The sequence below is a fragment of the Stigmatopora argus genome, chromosome 18, assembly GCF_051989625.1.
Source record: "Stigmatopora argus isolate UIUO_Sarg chromosome 18, RoL_Sarg_1.0, whole genome shotgun sequence".
In the NCBI taxonomy this organism is placed as follows: Eukaryota; Metazoa; Chordata; class Actinopteri; order Syngnathiformes; family Syngnathidae; genus Stigmatopora; species Stigmatopora argus.
Genome location: NC_135404.1, coordinates 13,656,220 through 13,680,807, shown reverse-complemented (window position 1 = coordinate 13,680,807; position 24,588 = coordinate 13,656,220). Strand labels below are relative to the sequence as shown.

Below are 24,588 nucleotides of genomic sequence, written 5' to 3'. Positions count from 1 at the left end.
GCTGTAATTATGCCAAATATTGTAAAATGGATCATATCAGTACTAATATTGGATTGTACCTCAAAAAACCAAGCCACCGTAATCACAGCTCATTATTATTATTATTTTCCCTAGTAACCTGTTAACCTCTGTGATAACACGCCGACTCTCATCAGCAGTTTGTTCTCTCACAGACATTGAGACTATTTAATCAAGCTCCGTGCGCCGCCGCTAATATTTATCAACTGGTGTCACTATGCATAATCCTAATATTGATCTCGCCGCCCCTCCCTCACCCCCGCGCGCCGGAATTTTATCTTTCTCATCAAAAGCGTTCGCGGGAGGCGTGAATTTTAAAGAAAGGCGGAAAGATTCAGATTAGAGCAGATGATAAAATCAAACTTTAATAATCCCCCCGAGGAAACTGGGTCAGTGCGCAAGTGTGGGAACGCCAGACCAGAATAGCTCAAACTACGGTCGCTAATGCCACTCATTTACAATCAAAGCACATGCTATCATCTCGTAGCGAGTGGAAATAACATAAGAGACGTCTGGCGCCGTCAACGACGGCCAATGAGTTAAAAAAAAATCATTTGTTCTTCCTCTGGCCAAGCCACGCCATTCCACCAATGACTTTCTCACTCGTCGACGTCCAATCCACTCGAAATAGACTGGTCGGTGAGCCCGACCAATCATTTAATGTGGAAAAGTTTGGGAGAAAATGAATTGTAGACTGCACGCGTGTGATAAATGGAGGCTAGATACATTCCGAACATTAAAAGAGCGGATTAAAATAAGGCCTGGAGAATTTTCTATGTCGTTTTTTTTAAAATTTAATTTTAATTTTTTTCCGGTTGCTTCCGCACACAGACATATTGTCGCAAAGGCTGCCGTGATCAGAGGGAGGAGAAAGCAATGATTAGAAAATGAAAGAAGATTGCTTTTGATTAGCGCTAGTTAATTAACGAAGCCAGCTGGCTCGCCGGCCCGTCAACAATGCCCGTTCTCGCTCTTTTTTCATTCTTTTTAATGTTACTCTTGTTTTAGTAAATGCAACTTTCTCCCTAAATTCCATCCCGACACTTTCATTTTTTTGGGAAAATAGATTCATTTACCGCGTGCGCTGTGTACTTTTGGTCTGTATTTGATTTTGTATTTTAATCAGGCAGTGAAGTGGGCAGCTATTCAGTTAATTCTTCACAGAGCAACTTTTTGCTCATTAAAAGAACTTTCAATTTGAGTAATTATCATGCCACATAGATTTTTCTAACTTATGAACCGTTGTAAATATATGAATTGGATGTCATTTTGAATGCAAATCTTTAATAAACGGGATTAAAATCGATTGATAAGAGTGACATTAGCGTAGCACGCTCACACACATTGGGGTTAGACCGGCGTCCCAAGGGACGGAAACCCCGGCGCTATCCAAATCCCGGTTGGGGAAACACCCACGCACACGGGCACGCGGGCACGCAAAGACGGCGCCCGGCACACTGGGCGCAACACATAGCTCACGGGCAGGCCGGCATTTGATGGCGCCTCACACAGCTGTTGGGGAACGACGCTCAGTTAGTTTTGTTATTACACACCAGCTGTCAGCCCAATTTTCTTCAGCCGGGAACATCTGTGCTATCACTCCCTATTTTTCCCCTCACACACACCCACACATACCCACACGCACACCCACACGCACCCACACTTGCACACCACGCCATGTTTATCCACATCACTTGACACTGACAGCTCCTCCGGCAATGCCAGCTTGGTTTCTAACAAAAATGAGCCGTCGAAGACCTTTTAGAATTCATTGTTTACACTTTTTTTAATTCTTTCCACCGCGTGCTATTCCACGGTTCATTTGTCTTCCCCTTAATACGCTCCCACGTCGTTTTAAAAAGACATTTACGACAGGCATCAACAGGTGGCTTCTGAAACGGTCCACTACGAGATTGTAAACTCATTGGCCGCCGGGGACGGCGCTCGATGTCCATTCGCTCGATGCCGGTCCTCCTCCTTTCAATGAATGGGACGGCTATTGCCGTCCATGGCGGCCAATGAGTTTATGAAGGTTCTCATTTAGGTTAGGTTAGATTATAACTTTATTTCATCCCGTATTCGGGAAATTTCGTGGTCGCGGTAGCAAAAACAGTAGCAAGCACAGACACAGAAGACATTGTAGACCTAGCTAAAAAAAATAAATACCAAAATGCAATGGAAAAAGACAGAAAAGCACCAAAAACACAAAACGAGCGGACGGAGCTAACCAAAATGTTCATATAATAGTGTATAAAGCAGTTTATTTACTGTTGAAATACGATCACAGTCTGTGACCGCTCGGCCATTGTTAACTAGCTTGTTTTTCCTCATTTATTAGTTTTAATCTCCCCATCCGTGTATGGATAATTGTTATAGGGCCATTTTATAAGATCACGGCTAATCTGAGCCATATTGGGGGGTCCTCAGGGCTTACCAAAACAGAGTATGGCATTCCCCGCGGCTTGAAAAATGTCCTCCGCTCGTGAATGGAAGCAACAGCTCGACCCCGCGACCGTCTGACATCTTAAATGGCCATCACCGGCGTTTAAGTCGTCTGATTTTCTTTGCTCTTGGAGCGTGTCTTCCTCCCTTCCTTCCTTCCACACTCCCCCTCAAAAACCGGCGTGCCTGCCTGTGTCCAAATTCCCGATTTCGCTTTCTTCTGCCGGTGTTGAAAATCCAATCAAAGCGTTGCCCAACTCCGTTCCTGCCAAAGTTGTGCAGTTTTTTTCCCTTTCTTTCCCCTCCCGTAGAGGCAACCCTATTAGTTGATGTTTATGAGCTGAGAAACAAGGCTTCCGGCGCCGCCGTGCCGACTCGAGCCCGCGAGCGAGCGCCGCCGTTACAAAGAAACAATGAGCCGGGCCTGAAAGGAAAATCTGCGCGGAAGAGGCGACCCAGTCGGGGACATTTGTCATCTTAATAGAAATGACGGGAAAGGAGGAGAAAAAAGTGTGTTTTGATGCTGACTTACATTGTGCGAGAAACAAAAGGAAAAGAGGATTGGCCTGCTCAAGCGTGCGTGCGTGCGTGCGTGCGTGTTTGTTTACGACTTGCCAAATGTTCCTCCGTGTGTGCCGCTCTATTACGCCGGTGTGACGCTAATTCGGTGGAAACGGAATGGGCTTCCCTCCAGGGGCCGCCGCCGCCGCCGCCGCCGCCCTTCATCAAAACGTCGAGTAGTAGCCGAAAAGTCATTGAGACGACTGGTGGAAGCGTTGTTTTGACGGGAAGTTCTTGCAGAGGCGTCATGATATCAAGACGTTTGGTCCCCGGACGTTTGGTGGAACCGACGTTTGGTAGAACGGACGTTTGGTAGAACGGACGTTTGGTAGAACGGACGTTTGGTAGAACGGACGTTTGGTAGAACGGACGTTTGGTAGAACGGACGTTTGGTAGAACGGATGTTTGGTCGCCGGGTTGTTACTGTTGAAACCAGCTGTCAAAATTATAATCATGAGAGAGAGAGAGAGAGAGAGTGAGTTTAATATCTAAATATCTAATATTAAAATATCAACAGTAAACTCTCTGTCATAATTTGACAGCAAGCGAACCCGGCGACCAAACGTCCGTTCTACCAAACGTCCGGTCGACCAAACGTCCGGGGACCAAACGTTTTTCGACCAAACGTCCGGTCACGGCGTGACAGGCGTGTGGGGGCGGGGCCCAAAAACACTCAACAAGAAAAGGCCTTTTGAAATGATACACCACTTGATGTTGTCATTGTTTTGCGCGAAAGGTCAAACTTAAAGTTGGCATAAAATTCAGCAGAATTTCAGTTAAAAATGATATTTTTGACTATATTTTGGACACAAAACCATCCGTAAGGTCAATTATCCCTCTATTCTCAGGCCCCGCCTATTAAAAAAAAAATCAAACTAATGACCTCCCACCCAACTGGAGAGTTACGGAGTGTGCTAGCATAATGTCCATATTCCTTTCCGTCATGATTTACTAGCAAGCGCAGCGCTAGGAAGTTCGACCTGATCGTCCATTGCTGTTGTGACATCACAACCAGAATTGTTGTAAACAAAAGGACGATACATTGTTGTGGGTGGAATGACTTGAAAGTGCCAAAATTCCTTTTCTGCATAGAAAATTACTTCTATTAGTGCAGTCGTTTTCATTTATTGACATGCTCGGTGCAATATTAACTGATCTTTGATTCAGAATTTCTTAGGCATCGTTGGCTAACTTTCTTTTTTGTTTCTCTTGCAGCTCTGCCGTCGTGCGAAGAGCTCGCCCCGGCGCCGCAGAGTAAATGCATGGGCGACATCGAGGAGTTAGCATCCAGCTACGAACGCAAGCTAATAGAGGTGAGTCTCTTTTTACGCTTGTTAATATCGTCGTAGGACGGTGGGATGATTAAACTACTTTTAAGCATTCACAAAGTGGCACACATGGAAAAACGAATCCGTCCTGGGTGTCCAAGTTGCACCTACAAAGTGTCTTAAGTGAAAAAAACAAAGGCCTCATTGTCCTTGATGGATTTAAAAATGTAATTTTCTGCTTCAGCACTCCCAGCTTTATTAGATATATTTGGAAGTGGATAATGCAATTTCAAATGTCTGTCAGCAAGTGGTTTTTGGTTTCCCCCCACCACGGAAAAGGCGTGTTCTGCTTAGCGCCTTTCGCTTCATTGCTTTTCAATTTTTTGGGCCCAAGAAATCAAAGAGTTAAATCATTAACCCAGGCAAACTAACTCACAAGCAGCGTGCTCACAAAACCATCAAAAGTTAAATCTAAATAACAATACGGAATATCAATGAAAAAACAATTTGGAGCAGCCCATTAAAAAAGGAGAACAACACTTTTTAACCCTTTAGGGGACAATAGAAGACCTTTAACTGATTAACAAGTTGCTCCTTTATAGAAACTTAAATATAAGCTATTATGTTTAATTATTAACCACAATTGTATTTTTTAAATGAGTATACAATGTTAATGAAAACTAAAACGATGCAAATAATTAAGAAAACAAAACATGCTTACATTTGCGGCACACATAAAATAACTTTTCCTACTTCAATTTTTTTTGTTATTATTATTTTTTTAAATTCACCTTACATAATCTCCGGAAAGCATGCCGCAAAAAACTTGCACGCAGTTTCTGCCAAAAACAGTCTTGCCAAAAACAGTCTTGCCAAAACCATCCAATGGTAAAAAAAAAATTGACCCCTGACCTCATGGAAATACTCTAAAATCAACAGGAAAAAATCCCAAATTTCCAGGAAGTACCCCTTAAACCGATCATTAGCCCCTCCCACTCGAAATAGATTGGACCAATCGCTGTGAATGACAAAAAATGACTTTAGTGAGGATCTATAAGGGTTAAAAAGAAAAAAAAAACAGCACGTTACTCTTTTTTCCGACGGCGTTTACATCATGTAGTTTAGTATGAAACTAACTGTACTTGTACCTCACGTCACAAATGAGCGAAGGATAGCGAGCGTGCGAGCGTGATAGCGTGATAGCGTGATATAGGTCAGAAACTTTCAGTGGGACTAGGGATTCTCCCTTTGATCCACCAAGCCGTTATATAACCATGAAAAAAAAGCAACATTTGAAAGGAGAACAACAATTACAAGCCAGCGGCTCTCAATTTCCGAGAACGTGATGTTCTTAAGAAGCTTTTGTCTTTCCCGTCAAATGCAAAGCGGCCCCGTAAAAGGTCAAGGTAACGAACGCCAGCGAGCGCCTACTTTTCACAACGCCGCGCTACAATTACCGCTCTACCAGATGCCATTTGTCCTATTTCAGAAGTTTGTTCTAACACAAGGGGTGTCAGACTCGGTCGGGTTGGTTTGCGGGCCGCGTTAATGTCAACTTGATTTCACGTGGGCCGGACCATTTTAGATATAATATTTAGATTTTTTTAAAATAAATGGATTAAAAACCCTGAATATTCCGTTTTTTATAGATCTAAAACTATGTTTATTTGAGCTTTTTTAAAATATATTTTTAGATTTTACAAATTGATTTTTCAACTAAAAATAGAAAAAATGGATTAAAAAATGACAATGATTGATTTAAAAGGGGGGAAATCTTCATTTTAATTTGATCCTAAAACAGAGAGTCGGCACTCATCATTTACTTTCCCGGGCCACACAAAATGATGCGGCGTGCCACTTTTGGCCCCCGGGCCGCCACTTTGACACGTGTTCTAACATGATTAAGAGGATTATTGCAAATGCACTGCTAATTTTATTATTAGGATTTCTATGGCTGCATTTGGTTAAGTTTTGTCGAGATGCTGCAGTGGCAAGTGAATGAAAAAGTGAGCATTGGACTTGCATTTTTTCAGTGTTTTTTTTCCCCGTTAGTCAGTGCAAATGGCGGAGCTTGTTCGCTAATACGAGAGGAGTATAGACTACTTCTCGTGCATTATCCTATGGTGAGGACATTTCTGTGCATCATTTTGAGAATATTTTGAAGGGAAGACAAAAGCAAACAACCCTCGATAGGTTGCATCTGAAAGTCAGGGTGGAGGCGGGGCTAATGGAGCCAAGAAAGGTATCAAAATGTCAAACAAAATTAGAATTAAGTTTAGTGTAAGGTTAGATTAAACTTATTTTTGAGTGTTTCTGCATCGTCATCCAAGTTCATTTCAATTTGTTTATGTGATGTTACCAGCGCGTTGCCGTGCAAATAATTGAAACCAATTCATTTGTTTTGAGTTCATTTCTATAGGAAACGTTCATTTGAGTTACGAGAAAATCAACATACGAATTAAACTCGTATCTCGAGGTACCACTGTATATAAAATGTCGATCCAAAATGAACGAGAAGCCAAAGATGACGGAGGCTACTGAAATGATCTTTTCCTGTATGTGCAGCCACAATGTTGTACTTGAGAAAAGACAAAATGATGAAGCATCTCTGCCTTTTCTAGTGCTCCATCTGCCCTATTCATTTTCTCGCACTTTCCTATGGCTGTTTTCTTCTTCTTTTTTTTTGGAATAGTGGACAGAACAGCTTGTGGCGTCTATATCGGTCTTTGCGCACTCCCTCCTCTTCAGCCATATTTCCTCCTGTTGAGGGGCAGCTGCGCTCAAGTGACTCACACAATTGCACGCTCGCAAACGCCGTTCCCGTCCGTCCCACCGTCGTCACGCTTTGCTTTTCCGTTCCGTCGGGGGTCTGGCTTCTGCCCCGACCCTTCTTCTAAAAAAGACACCTCTCCATCTCCAGGCCCGATTACCGTAATTCCCCTCCTCCAGTTGAAGTCACAGTGGCCCAAAAATACACCGCCAAGAGGAAAAAAATAGATAAATGTCAACTTTTTGGAAGGCGAAAAGTATAAGCAAATTGTTTCGCCACATTGTGACTGCCAAAAACCACATTCCAGACTTGTTAAATTTCAGATTTGGCATTAAAACAAAGACAAACGATGAAAATGAATATTTATATGTACATGCAGGCGAGGTTATGAAGTAGCTGATATAAAAAAATGGCTTCCTATGATGCCATCACGTGACTTGCATAAATTATTGTCATAAGTGGAATGCAAATTTTGGCCAAAATAAACCCTTTTCATTTTTTTTAGTTGCTCCAATTTACAACATTTTTTTGGCACGGTGTCTTCATGCTTTTTTTTTCCCGGGAGGTCGTCCGCAAACTGGAAGAAACCGGTCTGGAGGTCAAAGACGGTCTGATTTATGCTTGGAAATGGAGAGATTTCATAAAGTATGCCATGGGCCATGGCTCCGCCCACTTCGCCCTTCCACTACAGAATGGAGTTTAACCATAAATTTCTGGCGCCCTCCATTTTAATTGGAGCGCATCCACCTTGACCGCTGACAAGTGTAACTTTTATAGTTGCCAACTTCCTTTCTTTTTTATTTTTTAAGACGGCTTCTGGGCTTTGTCCTAACGAGGCGTGTTTGGCGTGTCTTCCAGGTGGCCGAGATGCACGGAGAGTTGATCGAGTTTAACGAGCGCCTGTATCGCACCCTCATGGCCAAGGACCACCTCATCGTGCAGATGAGACAAGAACTTATTGAGCTGAGAGGACCGGTGAGTTCACGTCTTTCAATGGCACTCATTTTCTTTTCGAAAAGCCCTCACTTAACTAAAAAAACAAAAAAAACATGTGAGCCTCATTTTTGCCTGAAAATATGGAGTGACCCAATCGTATTTGTATAGCCGTGATGCTAACAGGGACTTGACACCCCCCGATTTTTAAATTCTAATTTACACTAAGATTTGATCTTTCACACACACTAATCCACAGGTGTCAAAGCAGCGGCCCGGGGGCCAAATATGGCTCGCCGCATCATTTTGCGCGGCCTTTCTTTGTAACAGTTGTAAACAGTTGTTTAGGGTTTGAAAAGGTACATTTAAACAGTTTCCCTCCCTTGATTTATAACGTATACTTATAAATTAAATTAAAATAAGAAAAAATGATGAGTACCGAATTTCTGTTTTAGGATCAAATTCAAATGAAGATTATAGATGTATCTTATATTTCCTGATTTTCCCCTTTCTAAATCAATAATTGCATTTTTTAATCCATTTTTTAGTTCAAAAAAGATAAAAAAATATATAAACATATTTTCTGTTGTCCTTTAAATCCCTATTTTCAGAATAAACAACATTTTACATTTTATGACATGTTGGTCACAATTGGAAAGTATCTCAGCTCTTAAAGGGATGCGTTTGGACAAAGTTGCTGTCGGTATTTGTTTTTTCTCAATACTATTTTTTTCCCCTTTGAATAGCGACCATAAACAACACATGACGCCAACATCTGTTTGCTCATAAAACATACACACACACACACACACACACAAACACACACACACACACACACACACACACACACACACACACGCAAACACACACGCAAACACACAACACGCCATCTGCCCGCAACGCCACTAAAGGACAACCAAAGTTACACCAAGGTGGGCTCGTACGCTTTAACTTTGGCGTTTCCTCGCCGGACCGCCAAATCCGTGTCGTCGTAGTGACACACTGATGAGCATGAAAAGCTTCTGCTTAAAGCAAGGGTGTCCGACTCGGGCTGGTTCGCGGGCCGCTTTAACGTCAACTTGATTTTATGTGGGCCGGACCATTTTAGATATAATATTTAGATTATTTTTTATAAATGGATTAAAAGAACTGGATTTAAAGCCCTGAATAATATATTTTTTAAAGATCTAAAACAATGTTTATTTTAGTTTTTTATATATTTTTAGATTTTACAAAATGATTTTTGAATTAAAAACAGAGAAAATATTGATTAAAAAATGACAATTATGGATTTAAAAGGGGGAAAATCAGGAAATTTAATATACAACTATACTCTTCATTTGAATTTGATCCTAAAACAGAAAGTCGGCACTCATCATTGACTTTCCCGGGCCGCGCAAAATGATGCGGCGGGCCAGATTTGGCCCCCGGGCCGCCACTTTGACACCTGTGGCTTAAACACTGGTCACCTCAATGCCTCTCGCGGGACCGAATAATGACACGTACCTCCCCGTAGGGGGCGATCAACGTCGAAAACTGTTGAGCAAATGGGTCCAACACGCGATTAGCCGGAAATTAGCGGGGTGGAGGAACGTCTCACACACACAAACCCACACACACAATCGGCCTGGCCGCCAACATCTGGACGATGCGGTGTGGCGGCCCGAGGGAACGCCGGCCCGATAAATTCGCACGCATCTGCTCAACACACATCGAGGGATGTCAAATTAGGCTAACCGCCGCTTTCGAACAAGTCGGCATCTGTCGGCCAATGACGTTCAAATAACATGTTGTTTTTTTTGGTGTGAACCCGTCGCTCACGTGTAACCAATTACCTTTTTTATTTCTTCCATGTTTAGGTAGCAGGAGATTTGAGTCAGACTTCGGAGGATCCCAGCCTGTCCGATTTTGAAACGTAAGCATTCCTCTCTTAATTTTGGCTCCGACAACGACAGTCGTTAAAACAACGGAACTCAATTATGTTGGTGGCCATAACTCTTGTTGACCCACTTTTGAGATTACAGCCATTTTGGCCCGGCGTGCGCCCGCTAATCGTTAGCGCTTTGTTTGATCGTGACTCGTAAAAATGGTCATTGCCAACGTGGGTATTTTTCTTCGAAAATTGGATTTCGGAGACATTTTCATGAATCCGGATAAGACCAAAATGTCAAATTCCACCGCCAAAAGCGGCGTGACCGTATCCCCGACCGTGCTTGATTGCTTTTGAAGCTCCCCGATGATTATTAGATATTATTTTTCTTTTCTAAAGCTCCCTTCGGCCTCCTTTGATGATGCTAGAGTGCTGGAGTCACAACACTTGCCACTCGTTTCATCACGCTAACATTTCAAGCGGCGGGGCGTCGGTTGCCTCGCCGCCGTGTCGATGGCGACCGTTAGCGTGACTAAGTATGACGATGGACGTCATCACGGACGTGCTTGTGAAGCCTTGTTTTTTATGTCCCCCTCCCAAAGGCCCCATCGTGCGCTCATCAACGTTTGGATACCTTCCGTGTTCCTGCAAGGCCGAGCTGCTAACGCCTACCACGTTTATCAGGTAAATTGTTGACAAACATGCACGTCTTACCAAGACAAACATTTTTATCGCTTGACTAGCTTCGGGTCTAAACGGCGGTTTTTCGTTCAAATGTCATTTAATTCTGGGGATTTTTGGATTGCTTTTTTTAGCCTGGTTGACATCGCCCTTTTGATATGATTATTAAGTTCAAGTTGGGGAGAGGCACATTTAAATATACAGTAGTGTCCTATCGCGGATTTACCACACGGCGGCTTTTCGTTTCAGTCTTTTGGTCGAGCGGTCTTTTGGTCGCGCGGTCTTTTGGTCGAGCGGTCTTTTGGTCGAGCGGTCTTTTGGTCGCGCGGTCTTTTGGTCGCGCGGTCTTTTGGTCGCGCGGTCTCTTGGTCGCGCGGTCTTTTGGTCGCGCGGTCTTTTGGTCGCGCGGTCTTTTGGTCGCCCCGACCGCGACAACATGCGACCAAAAGACCGGCGACAAAATGAGCAGTTTCACTGAGCCGACGTGTGAGTGTAGAAGAAAGAGTTTGTATGTACATGCGTTGTCCCTTTAAGAAGCGACGTCAGTTCAGTCAGGGTCTTAACAAGTTCTCCAACAAAAAACAAAAGTCCAGGAAATTTGGAGCTTTTCTTTAGCCTAATAATTACTAGGGCATTAAGTATGACTAAATAGTAATTAGCAGTTTGTATTTAGGGAATTTGAGCAACCATTTAAATGGTAATTATCACGTACCTTCCGGGCGACCAAAAGACCGGTTACCAAAAGACCGGCGACCAATCGACCGTGTACCTCATTTTCATAGTCCCTGAAAGGGTTAAAGCGGTTTCTGGGCAGCGTTCAACCCCGAAAGCGGTCCGACAAACTGGCGCTCGCATCCGTCGAGGTATCTCGCCGTCACAATTTGTCACTTTTTGACACGCCGCCAATCGCTCGGCGTTCCCGCTGTAATGTTTATTTAGGCAAAACTATGCGAGACGGCCGAGGAGAGGCGACGCATCCTTGGCGCTTAGAGAACATCGGGAAGGACGCGCTACCTCGCTCGGCTCATCCATAATAGATGTCCATCACGTTGACATCTCCGGCAAGCCGAGAGGCGTCCGACACCCCCGAAACTGGACTCAAAATCATTTCCATATTCTTAAAATGACCTCAGAGAACGTTTTCAACACAGATTGCTAAAGACGGTATAAAAACTGGGTATCGTCACGTTCTCAAAAAGCAAAAAATACATGATCGGGTAATCCCTAGTCCAATCCATTCCGGGCGGGAGGGTTGGCAGCGAGTGAATAATTGTTCATTGGCTGCTAGCTCCACCCCCTCACTTCAAATGGACGTTTTTACTGGCGATAAACTTGTTTCAATTCCCAGGGCAAGAACGGAAAAGACCTTCCCTGGCTAGTTCCAAAATAGCCACCGGGCGGCCATGTTGGTAGGGGCAAAATTCCCATTCAAGTCCATGCATTGACATTGAAATCAAGTCAAAACTAGCTTATTCCTCAAGTAACTTTTCACCAAACATTTGCGATTAATTAATTTTTACATCATTTGCGATCAGAACAAACATTTGTGCGCTTTAAAAGAATTGGACTCCTTTAAAATGGCAGCAGGGACGAATATAATATGGCACCGCAACGGCACACCATTTTTTTTTTTAGATCTCGATCCAAACGATGTCATTTTTAACGGCGATTTCCTCTGATTTCCTCTCTTCGCCGACGGTCTCGGGGCGGCGGCTGTCCGGCTCACGAGAAAGTTGAGGCCATCTGGCGCGCTGGAAACTTTCCTTCCCGGAGCTATTGGCCTCTAATGGCTCCCCGCGGAATGCCCTTTTGTTCTCGGCAACCTAATGGATGGCCAAGGTTAGCCCAGTCATTGTTGTTAAAGCCAGGTAGTTGTCGTCCTCCGACACCCCCGCGACTATTTCACCGAGCCGTAAAGGAGTAGCGAGCGGTACGCGAGTGGGCTTTTCAAAAGTGGGATGTGAGACTCCTTCTTTTTGACATTGCCGGCAGCTACCAGTTTCCACGGAGACTTTTGTTAGGGGCTGGAATCCCGGGCACCCCCAGTAAGGTCACGGCAACCTTGCGTTTTACGATACGCTCATTAACAGCCAAGGAGGAAAAGAGGAGGGAAACGCAAACCTGGCAACCTCTATACTTGTCGCCCTGATTTTTCAAATGTCTTTTCCCATCACGAGTGGACGTTTGTCGTCGTTTTTTTCTTCCCAAACTCACAATGAGCCAATTATACGAGCCACGGTGGCGGCATTATTTGGGGCGAGGGCGCCCAACGCGAGGAAAATACTTAAAAAATTGGATTGGATTAGATTGGATAACTTTATTCATCCCGTATTCGGGAAATTTCATCGTGACAGTAGCAAGAAAAGCATACCTGTCAACCTCTGCCGATAACTGCCCTTATAAATGATTATGATTCCCCTTACAAAACCCCCCAAAACCTTACAAACACCGTACGACTCACGCTTTGAGACCTGTGAGTTAGTGGACCACATTTTTTTGCACACGTCACGCTATTTTCCGAAAGTCCGGATGTCTCGATCCGATACCACGCAAATGTATTTGAAACATAAGCGACACCCTCCCACTTGAAATAAATTGGACGTCATAGAATTTAATAGAAAAGAAATTTAACATTGAAAGAAATATTAGTTGTAAAGGAAATTATATTAAATTAAACGATACAGCTGTCAGTCTAGGGACTCCAAAACAGGTTTTCTAGTCGAATAGATCGTAGACTTGCAAGGACATTGATGATAAACTTGGAAAAAAAAGGTATAATTATGACTAACGAGTGCTGTCCACTCACCTGTATCTTCCAACTCCCAGCATCCTCTAGGCCCCGCCCACTCCCATCCGTCTTTTCTCGTACTTTGTTGGAAGCGGCTGGCTTTTTCCCCCGTTCACGCGTCGGACCGAGGCGACGCCGCGGCCGATGACGAATGGGCCAGCGAGAAGCGCCCACCCCCGCGGCGACTCGTCACCGCGCGTGAATCAGGGATGGAACCTGGCACTCGTTCCCAGATTAGCTTTGGCCTTTGATTTTGCAAGGAGGATCTGGCGTGCAAATTGGGAAAGTGCCTTTAATGTAGCCTTCGGCTCATGCCTAAGTGGAGGTTAACTTTGGGGGCGCTCAACTCAGAGCCTCTGATTACCCACAAAGCTCTGACTTAATGGCGGGAGATTAATTTCTTAGCATCGGCGTAGCTCGCCCAAATAGATGTTTTGCGTTGAAGCGCAACTAAGGCGGATGATCCTCGCCGTGTGCGTGTTTGTAAGAGCGTGTGCGAGCGATTATGGTTATGATAATGGCAGGTTTGTTACAAAGGCAAGCAACTCTTGCGTTGATGATGAATGTTTTACAGCTCTGATGATAATAATTACGCTCGTTTGGTCTCATGCCCATCAGTCTTCGTTTAATCTAGATTTGAACCCGTTGCATTTTTTGCCTCCCCGCTACTGCTATATACTGTTTTTTTTTTTTAACATTTTTTTACACGCTAAATTCCTGCGTACAACATTTTTATTGCTTTAGAAAATATCAAATTGGCAAACTTATTAGCCGCAGACTCAAAGTATGAAAAAAAAATGTGATTTATAGTCCCGAAAATACGTTAACTCCATCATTTAGACCACAGGTGTCAAAGTGGCGGCTCGGGGGCCAAAACTGGCCCACCGCATCATTTTGTGCGGCCCGAGAAATTCAATCATGAGTGCCGACTTTCTGTTTTAGAATCAAATTAATATGGTTATAGATGTACATTACATTTCCTGATTTTTTTCCTTTTTAAAATCAATCATTGCAATATTTTCAATCCAATTTTATTTATTTTGTGTTTTTAATTCAAAGCGCATTTTTTGATATTTTCCGTTTTCCACTTTAATATTGAACATAATTAAAAAATATATTTTGTTTCCATTTGAAATGAAAAACATGATTAAGACATTTTCCATTACTAAGAAAAAAAGCTCAAATAAACATTGCTTTAGATCTATAAAATTTGATCCAGTTCTTTTAATCAAATTTTTAAAAAAATTCTGAATATTATATCTAAAATCACAAAGCTGTTTGTCTGCCATTGACGGCGCTAAAAGTCCAACCCAATGTCGGCCCGTTGGCCGTTAGCCTCCCGTTAGCCTCCCGTTAGCCTCCCGTTAGCCTCCCGTTAGCCTCCCGTTAGCCTCCCGTTAGCAGACGTATACCAAGGATAAACGGATTGACATTCACAGCGGGATGATTGGACGACTTTAGGTTTGTCTCGGGTAGGCTGACTAGTACTGCCTTTTAATTCCCCGGTGGCGGCCATCTTGGGTTGGGCAAGCAGCGGTTGAAAACGACATCTCAAAAAGTACAAACATGGCCAAACTATTCTTTATTTTCCACCTGTACGCCTTTGTTGCCTTTTAGAAATGATTATTCTGCATGCCATTATACTCTGAATCCAGAAAGGGTCTCCTAACTATCACTCATTTCTGATTTAACAAAACAAGACTTGTTTACGCGCCGAGACCAAACGGACAGTTTTTTCAAAACATCCCTGAAAAAAATAGATAACATCATATTTTATGCAGGCGGCCTTTAAAAAAAAATAAAGCATAGTTATCTTCTTTGAATAATTATTGTTTTTCCCTCTCGCCAATTTCTTTTAGTATCATCAGGTGTGGCATTTTAATGGACTGGGAAACGACAACAACATCTGCTTCGATGTTTTACATTTTTCCGACTAATGGAAGCTAAACACGGACGGTCGGTCTGTCGGCGTCTTGTGCGCGGGTAATATTCCCAGTGGGGAATGTCGGGGAAGCCACTTGGAAAATGCGGGATAAACAAGAGTCACTCGGCGTTAGATAAGCCGTCCAGTTATGGAAAAACGCAAGCCTATTTTCCCGCGTTTGTCGAGCTTCATCCCATCCTTGTACTCGTTTGCCCTTTGGCAAGGTATTCAAATTCTAAATGATCCATCTGGCAGCCTCAAACATTGTCTAGACGCACCTGTCGCCGGCCGACGCCGACATTTCCGGCGTCTAACAAAGCGACTGTCTTTTCACGACTGTCCAAAATGTCCATTTTCCGCTTTGCGCGCTGACAAAAACATCAGCAAGAGAAGCAGATAACATAGCTTTTTTCCAACCCCAAAAAAGGATAAAAGTCCAATACAGTGGTACCTCGACATATGAGGAATTTGCGATACGAGTAAAATTTTGAGCAAATATTTATCTTGAGATACGAGCACTGGGCGGAGTGTTGCATTTTTTCAGTGTTTTTTTCCCCCCGTTAGTCGGTGCGAATGGCGGAGCTTGTTGGCTAATACGAGAGGACTATATACTACTTCTGGTTGGCAAGTGGTCGTGCAATTATCCGTTTATGAGGACATTTGTGTGCATCATTTTGGGAATATTTTGAAGGGAAGACAAAAGCAAACAAGCCTCGATAGGTTGCATCTGAAAGTCAGGGTGGAGGCGGGGCCAATAGAGCCAACCCGGAAGAAGAAAGGTATCAAAGTTTAATACAAAATTAGAATTAACTTTATAGTAAGGTTAGATTAAACTTATTTTTGAGTGTGTCTGCATCGTCATCCAAGTTCATTTAAATGTGTTTATTTTATGTTACGAGTGCGTTGCCGTGCAAAATCCGTCTAATTTTAGTACTATTAAACCACTAGTAATTTGTTACTTTGTTAATAGATGGCGAATTAGAACAAATAAAAACCTTTTTCCAATCCAATATCCTGTTTTTTCAGAGGGTTGGAACGAATTAATTTGTTTTGAGTTCATTTCTATGGGAAACGTCCATTTGAGTTACGCGTAAATCGACATACGAGCTCAGTCCCGGAACGCATTAAGCTCGTATCTCGAGGTACCACTGTAATTTGAACACGTAACGCAGTCATCGCTCTGAATTTTTCCCGAAACCAGCACGAAAACGCATCACATTTAGTATCCGGCGCCGATATGGCGCCAAAAATGACGTGATCGCTATCGTCGGAGTACTTAAGAATCACGGCGTATTGCTTTCCGCGGTACGTTTCTTTGTTCCTTCCCAAAATGATTGGTTTGTCATCCAGGAATGTCAAAAAGCAATCCAACTCCTTGTAAAGTTAATGGGCTGTCGAGCCGTACGACCTCCGCCGATTGGCCCGCGCCAGGTCGCCGCGTTAGCGCCAAAAAAAAAAAGGTCATTCAGATTTTCCAGGAGGAAACAAATCTCACGGCTAAATGGCTTTCCGACATTTCAATTACTCGCCGAGCGCTCAACCGAGTTGTTCTTTACGTGGCGGCGGGACCGTTGTTGACTTGCGCTTTTACAGCTTTGCATTTAGCGCGCTAACGCGCCGCCAACTCCACGTGACGCCGTTAAGGTGGGCGCACGTCATGTTCGCAGATCGTGCCGCGCTAGGGGAGTCCTGTCTATATTTGCGCACCGCAACTCACCATTCACAGTTCGACTTCCGGCGGTTATGAATACAGTAGTACCTCGAGATACGAGCTTAATTCGTTACGGGACTGAGCTCGTATGTCGATTTACTCGTAACTCAAATGAACGTTTCCCATAGAAATGAACTCAAAACAAATTAATTTGTTTCAACCCTCTGAAAAAAGACCCAAAAACAGGATATTGGATTGGAAAAAATGTTTTATTTCTTCTAATTCGCCATCTATTAACAAAGTAACAAATAACTAGTGGATTAATAGTACTAAAATGTGTTTAATAGTACTAAAATTAGACAGATTTTGTGGAGGAGAAAGACTTTTTGCACGGCAACGCGCTCGTAACATAACATAAACAAATTGAAATGAACTTGGATTACGATGCAGACACTCAAAAATAAGTTTAATCCAACCTTTTACTAAATTCAATTCAAATTTTGTTTTCAATTTTGATACCTTTTTTGGCTCTATTGGCCCCGCCTCCATCCTGACTTTCAGACGCAACCTATCGAGGCTTGTTTGCTTTTGTTTTCCCTTCAAAATATTCCCAAAATGATGCACACAAATGTCCTCACAATAGGATAACGCACAAGAAGTATTATATACTCCTCTCGTATTAGCCAACAATCTCCGCAATTCGCACTGACTAACAAAAAAACCCCACTAAAACAATCTTTTCAACAATTTTTCAAGATCAATAGTTCAACACCATGACTCAAAACTTTTGCATTATCTTCTGCTTTGAAATTGAATTAAAACAGAGCAAAGAGTGGCATTTCATCTCTGGCTTCCCAGTTTTGGTCCATAAAAAGGCAACGCCATCTCTTCTCTTTTCTTTTTCTTTTTCTTTTTCTTTGTAATAGGCTCATTTTGTGTCCTCTCTCCGGTTTGCCTCCCTCTCTCTTTTGTGAGTGTGAATAAAGCAGCTAATGGCGCGTGGAAATGGTGGCGCAGCCGTCACGTCTAAAGACAGACTCCATCTCCTCCGCGTGGCATTATGCGTTATGCGTGTTAGCCGGGCGCCGTTTGCCGTCGTGACGGTTCCAACCCGGCCGGGTCGGGTCTCCTTTCCATCGCTAATGACAACTTCATCCGATGCCAGACGTGGCTTTCAGCCCATCTTAACATCTGTCTTTTTTTTTCAGGTTTACATCCGCATCCTGGACAACGAGTGGAACGTCTACCGACGCTACACCGAGTTTCGAGAGCTACACAACGGTCTGAGGTCCCAATTTCCGCAGGTGGACGCCTTCCACTTCCCCCCCAAGAAAGCTATCGGGAACAAGGTGAGCCCAGCCCAGTCGATCGCCCCCTATTGGACGGCATTGGCGTCTTCGTGTTCACGCAACAATCTACAAGACAGGGCTAGGGAACCTTTTGGACCCCAAAACAAATCATGTTTTCAAATCATATTCCTTCACAGCCATGACAATAAATGACAACGACCATAAAAAGCATTCAATTCAATAGGCGCCCCTCAAAAGAGCCACATGCGGCTCTCGAGCCAAAGGTTCCCTAGCCCTGCTTTAAGATAAATTGACTGATCGTGCTTTTCAATCATTTTCCGTTACCAAAAAACAAATGGCATCTCTATCCAGTCCACGTAACATAAAAATCCACAATTTCATAACATTATGATTTACATCCTCTCATATTCCAACACATGATTTATTCTCCCGATATCACGACTTTAATCTCGTGAGGCCCCCGACTTTTCCCCCCTAATATTACAATGAACGACTTTATTCCCTCAACCTCCTCATAATTAACGGCTGTCCTTTTCTATTGATATTTCTGGGCCGACTGCCATTGGTGGCTATAGACGTCCAATTCATTTCATCTTTCCGTGCCATTGTCGTCTTATTTTGATGATGGAGTCCTCAAATGTGAAGTCGCCCCTTTTGTTTGTGTATGTACAGACAAACAGACAAACCGTCCCCCCGTCCCCCTCGCCGCTGGAGTCCAAAAGCGGCGTAAATCACCTCTGGCGTTGTTAGGCGCTGCCTGCCTTTGAATTTTTCCCTTTTTATTTTGATGCAAGACCATTTTACAAGCCCCCATCGGTTTCTTTTCCTCACCTACACACAGTATGCCTTCTTTTTTAAACGCTTGAGTATCTTTTCAAATAGAAAACCCCCCACTGAGACCCACCCACCCGCCACCATCGTCCCACCTCCTCAAATAACAGTTTATTTCCCAGAAGGCTTCCGCATTTCAACACTGGCTGCTTCTCTTATTCTCTTATTGTATAGGCCTCATTTTGTACCACTTTAGCCCCGCCCTCCTTATTTTGGTCTTCCTACACCTCGTAATGGAACAAAATATCTTGGCTTGGAAAAAAAAATGTTTTTGTTGACATTTTGAAGTGTTAACCCATTAGCTGCCGTTTTCAAATCGCTATGACCACTTACCCAGAAAGTCACAAAATAATCCAAAAATGTATTGCAAGAAATTATATATTCACTCTATTGGGAAGGGTTTTTGTTGCAGGAAAAAAAGGGAAAATACAGCAAAAAAAGTCTGTGACTGGACAATTCGCCGACGGACGTTTCGCCGACGGACAGTTCGCCGAACGGACGTTTTGCAGAAACGGGATTTGCGCGCTCGCCCCGCCCCCGGATTAAGTGTGTGTATGTTTTTCAACCTCGGCACAAAAAACAACACAATGAGAAACACCCCCACTTTTATTTGTTTAATAAAATAATAAATTAAACACTTAAATTTTCTCGGCAAAACGTCCGTTCGGCGAAACGTCCGTCGGCGAAACGTCTTTCGGGGAATCGGCCGAGTACCAAAAAAGTCTAAACTAGCTCAATATTAGATGTTCAACTCCTCCCACATCCCCAAAACAGGCATGCTAGGCTAATTTAGCTCTCAAAATCATCCTCATTTTACCTTACGATCGGATGGCGACCAATTCAGGCCGTCCCCCGTCTGGGGCTGGGATAGGCTCCAGCACCCCCCAAAACCTTCTAAAGCTCAGCGGCACGGAAACGGAATGAATAAAAAGCGGCGTTGGCTTCTCACGAAGAAAATGTTCACGGTTTAGCCGATTTTGAGAATGAGCCGTGTTTTTGTCTGCAACTCAAAAGCACAAATATCAAAATCGGATTATTTTGCGGTTTCTAACGCTTAATCCCATTTAAGGAAGCGTGCCCATGTGATCAATCAATGATGGTCTTTGCTCAGGATTCATTAAAAAAACGGCTCGTTTAAACCGGATAACCGGACGTGCGCTGCGATTCCAGTGCTGATTGCAATTACCCTGATTTAATGGGCAAAATAACAACCCGCAATTCTTGAGCCGCCCGTCAATACAAAGCACCATTGTTTAATTTGAATTAGAGTGGGATTACGTAAGCGTTCCTCCAATAAGTACACGCTGGCTGATTTGTGCCAGGGTCGCCCTGATTCATTAATCACAAACTACAAAGTGAATTATTAAGCGTCCTTAGTATGTTTTCTTGCTTTATTATGCAACGTAAGACGTTTGGCGCTTTTTTTCCGACGATGACGAGCGGACTTTGTCAAGGCCTGGCCCATGTTTTATGCACGACGGAGACCCGCGCGGCGGAGAGTGTTTAGCCAACGCGCCCGCTCGCCATTCGTCCTCGGGTCCGAATAATTACCCGGGCGCCGCTCACGGGGTTGGGGCTCTTTTGCGTGGCCGGGGTTGAAAACTTGGAGCGGGTATCCTTCCTTCTGGAACTTTCCCTCTTGCCTCCTAAAGCGCCTCGTTGCCAGGCAACGTCAAGTGTTTTTTTTTGTTTGTTTTCTCGGCCAGCGCAGAATGGTGTAAAAGTGGGCCGGCTTCGCTTCGATGGCGAGCGCCGTGGCGGTCTTTTGGAGGTGAGCGAATGGGGTCCGTAGACGGCACGTGGAAATGGTCGATGTCGAACCCTCCAGTTACTTGGCAACGGCTCATAGTTTGAGATCTCACGCAAATGTTTTCAGGTTGGCCGTACTAAGGATATGTTTGCTAAATGAAATACTCCAAAAAAGAAAAGTTTTGGTTTGGGCGATCCCTCCAATCAACAAACCTGCTTTTATCCCATTTAAACTAGCGTCATTTTCAACTAGAAGCCTTTACTTTTTATAGTCCAATGCAGTCTATATATTATATTAGATTACATTAGATTGACATTAGATTAGATTGACATTAGATTAGATTGACATTAGATTAGATTGACATTAGATTAGATTGACATTAGATTAGATTGACATTAGATTAGATTGACATTAGATTAGATTTACATTAGATTAGATTTACATTAGATTTGATTTACATTAGATTAGATTTACATTTGATTACATTACATTAGATTTACATTTGATTACATTACATTAGATTTACATTTGATTACATTACATTTGATTACATTACAGTAGATTACATTACATTAGATTACATTACATTAGATTACATTACATTAGATTACATTACATTAGATTACATTAGATTACATTACATTAGATGACATTACATTAGATTACATTAGATGACATTACATTAGATTACATTAGATTACATTAGATTACATTACATTAGATTACATTAGATTACATTACATTAGATCACATTACATTAGATTAGATCACATTACATTAGATTACATTACATCACAATGCAAAAATATCGCTACTTGTTTTTGTACAATAGGGCTGGATTTGACTTTGCACTGCTCTTAATAATAATAACAGAGTATATTTGTTGATTTTGCTTCTTAACTCGTGGCTTGCTATTGATGGCACTTGACGCCTTTTTGATCTCCCATTTTTTCCCCTCGAGAGCAACATACGTGTCGAGAGCTTTCCTCCCGTCTCGTATGTCGCCCGGCCGGCCGGCCGGGCGGCCACGCTACCATGACAGAATGAGGCCCCGGGAGCTTTTCCTTCCTTAAGCCGTGCCCCGCCTCCTCGTGGAACGCGACGGCACTTCGGGCTGCTTTGGGATCCCTTCCAAACTCAGATGGGCGCCCGATTAGCCCTTTCTAGCGCCCATTTTGGAATCAAATTGGGTTTAGCGGAACGTCCTACGTTGATTTCCGCGCTACCTTCGACCCAAAAAGTAGCAGCAGCACCTGCTTTCCAGCTGGCTCTTTCTTCACCAGGGGATGAATGTGTCACGGTGTCTACGAGGGTTACGACTCTTGTGACATCCATGAAAGCAGTCAGAGTGTCTTATCATGTGTCGCTCGAGCATGAAAGCCACTCTGGCATGCGTGGCCTAATATGACACATTGGATTTCCGCTACTCGGATCCGTTCTTACCCATGCTGACGGCGTCGCAACGTACGACCGGTCTTTCACCAACGATCTCCGAGACAAGGAAGGCCAACTTCTGGATGCGTGCTAAAAGTTGGGGGCGGGTTTCGGTCACTTCCCCGATTTGGAATCTGTGGTTCCCTACAATTAGATTAGATATCTTTATTCATCCCGCATTTGGGAAATTTCATTGTCACAGTAGCAAGAGGCTGAGAATACAGACACAGCAGAAGACCTTTTAGAGATAAATAGGTGATAAATAAATATAAATATGTAAATCTATATACAAGATAAAGAATGTGGCCGTGCAACACTGATCGATAGCCGGCTTTTATCCGACTTTTCCAAATGCTCACGCGCTGATTATTGCACCCTGTGTGGGCTTCCGTCATTATGCTACACTTCATCATACTGTAATTGCAAGCCTATTATCATTTTGTAATATCACATTATAGTGCAGTCTCTAATTAAAGCTAGATTACATTTTGAATCCATTCCCATCCCTATTAAAAAAACTCAATGTTACTCGCTATCTTAATTTATTGGTTTAAACTGAATTAGAAAATCTTTTTTTAAAGGCCCTAATTTGCCATAAAGATAATAAACAGTAATCCCTCGAATATCGCGGTTAATTCAGACCTGACATGGCCGCGATAAACGAAAAAACGCAAAGTAACCACCACAATTCTACGTGTTTTCGCCCCTATACAGAAATACAAGTACAATGATCAAAAAGTCTATATTTCGTAAGTATTACAGCTATTAGCATGTCAAAAGAATGTATTAATATCTAAAGCTAATGTATATATTTACAAATGTAACTATTTTAAATACTGTACTCCCAGTTAATATAGTTCGTCTCTGCTGGATATCAATCCAAAAACACTGGTTTTAGTTTTAGTCCAAGTCCTTTGTCTTCTTGTGGCCATGGTTCCATTGACCGCCATATTTGAGGGATCACCATATAATAATCCACGGCGAACCTCTAAGGCCATCCGTTCCACTGCTACTATTTATTAGATTAGAATTTAATTTTTAATCCTGTATTCGGGAAATTTCTTGGTTGCCGTAGCAAGACAGACACAGAAGACATTGTAGACCTAGGTAAAAAAACAGGAGCCAAACAGTCCACAAGGTGGGGACCTTCTGCAGATTGAGACAAAAGTTACCGCACAGTCCCTTATTCCCTACTATTGACTTTGTCGGACTGGATTGTTAGTTGGAATACGCGCTACCTGCGTATGTTGCGTACTCGCCAGGAATCCTGGAGGACGTAACGGTCGGTGACTGGTGGATGTCATCGTGAAGGTGACATGAGCGCTTTACCGTTGTAGATGGCGTGGAAGCCAACTTGGTCTCCAGGCTGTTTCTGTAGATAACCGCCAGTTGTATGAAGTCTCTGGCTCTTTTTGCTTTAGCATTTATTCATGCTACAAGCACGGTTTTCTTTGAAGAGCATCTGAAGTGACCTTGGGATTTGGATCCGAGATCACAAGAAAAACAATGGCTTCAAGCCGTTTGTCCCAGTGGAAGCAGAGCCTCGGCCAGGCTTTGTTCTGAGCCTTCCCGGGTTAGCATTAGCCACGCCGGCGCGGGCCACGCCGCGGCCTCCCGCCGTCAAGGACTTTTGCGTCCACGTTTACCTACCGCGTCGGCAAACCCAACTTGGAGCAGCGTATCTATTGGGAATTGGGATTTCTCACTGGTGTTTGTCTTTCAAGGACCCAAACTTTACATCGGGAAAGTCTAAAAAAGAAACCGAGAGAGGGAAAACCCACCCATACTTGTTATTAAGGAAACCAACGTTTGACAGTTTCGCACGGCAACGCGCTCGTAACATAACATAAACATATTTAAATGAATTGGATTAGGATGCAGACACACTCAAAAATAAGTTTAATTAATCTTACACTAGACTTAATTCTAATTTTGTTTTAAATTTTGATACTTTTCTTGGCTCTATTTGCCCCGCCTCCACCCTGACTTTCAGATGCAACCTATCGAGGCTTGTTTGCTTTTTGTCTTCCCTTCAAAATATTCCCAAAATGATGCACACAAATGTCTTCATAAACGGATAACGCACAAGAAGTAGTATATACTCCTCTCGTATTAGCGATCGCTCTGCCATTCGCACTGACTAACAGGAAAAAAAAACTCATGTCGAGGCAGCACTGTATATGATAGTGATATTGATTTACTGCCATTGACGCCCAATCCAATTTGTGTCCAATTTGTTCAATCCCAGTTGAAATGGATTGGATGTTTATAACGGCCAAAAAAGTACCGTAATACTTCAAAAAAACTCTCTATATTCATATGCATATATCGTTTTAATAGCCAATCCGGATAAAAGA

The 24,588-nt window shown here is 43.1% G+C and overlaps 1 protein-coding gene across 1 annotated transcript in view; it reads left to right on the top strand.

Moving 5' to 3' along the window:
- The window catches only part of snx29 (sorting nexin 29), a 49,525-nt gene that overhangs the window by 22,619 nt on the left and 2,318 nt on the right, over positions 1-24,588 (top strand). Inside the window, exons 15-19 of the mRNA XM_077625091.1 lie at positions 4,237-4,334; positions 7,918-8,034; positions 9,852-9,907; positions 10,465-10,546; positions 18,115-18,255. Of these exons, the coding sequence (XP_077481217.1) occupies positions 4,237-4,334; positions 7,918-8,034; positions 9,852-9,907; positions 10,465-10,546; positions 18,115-18,255 (494 nt within the window). The remainder of the gene's footprint in view (positions 1-4,236; positions 4,335-7,917; positions 8,035-9,851; positions 9,908-10,464; positions 10,547-18,114; positions 18,256-24,588) is intronic.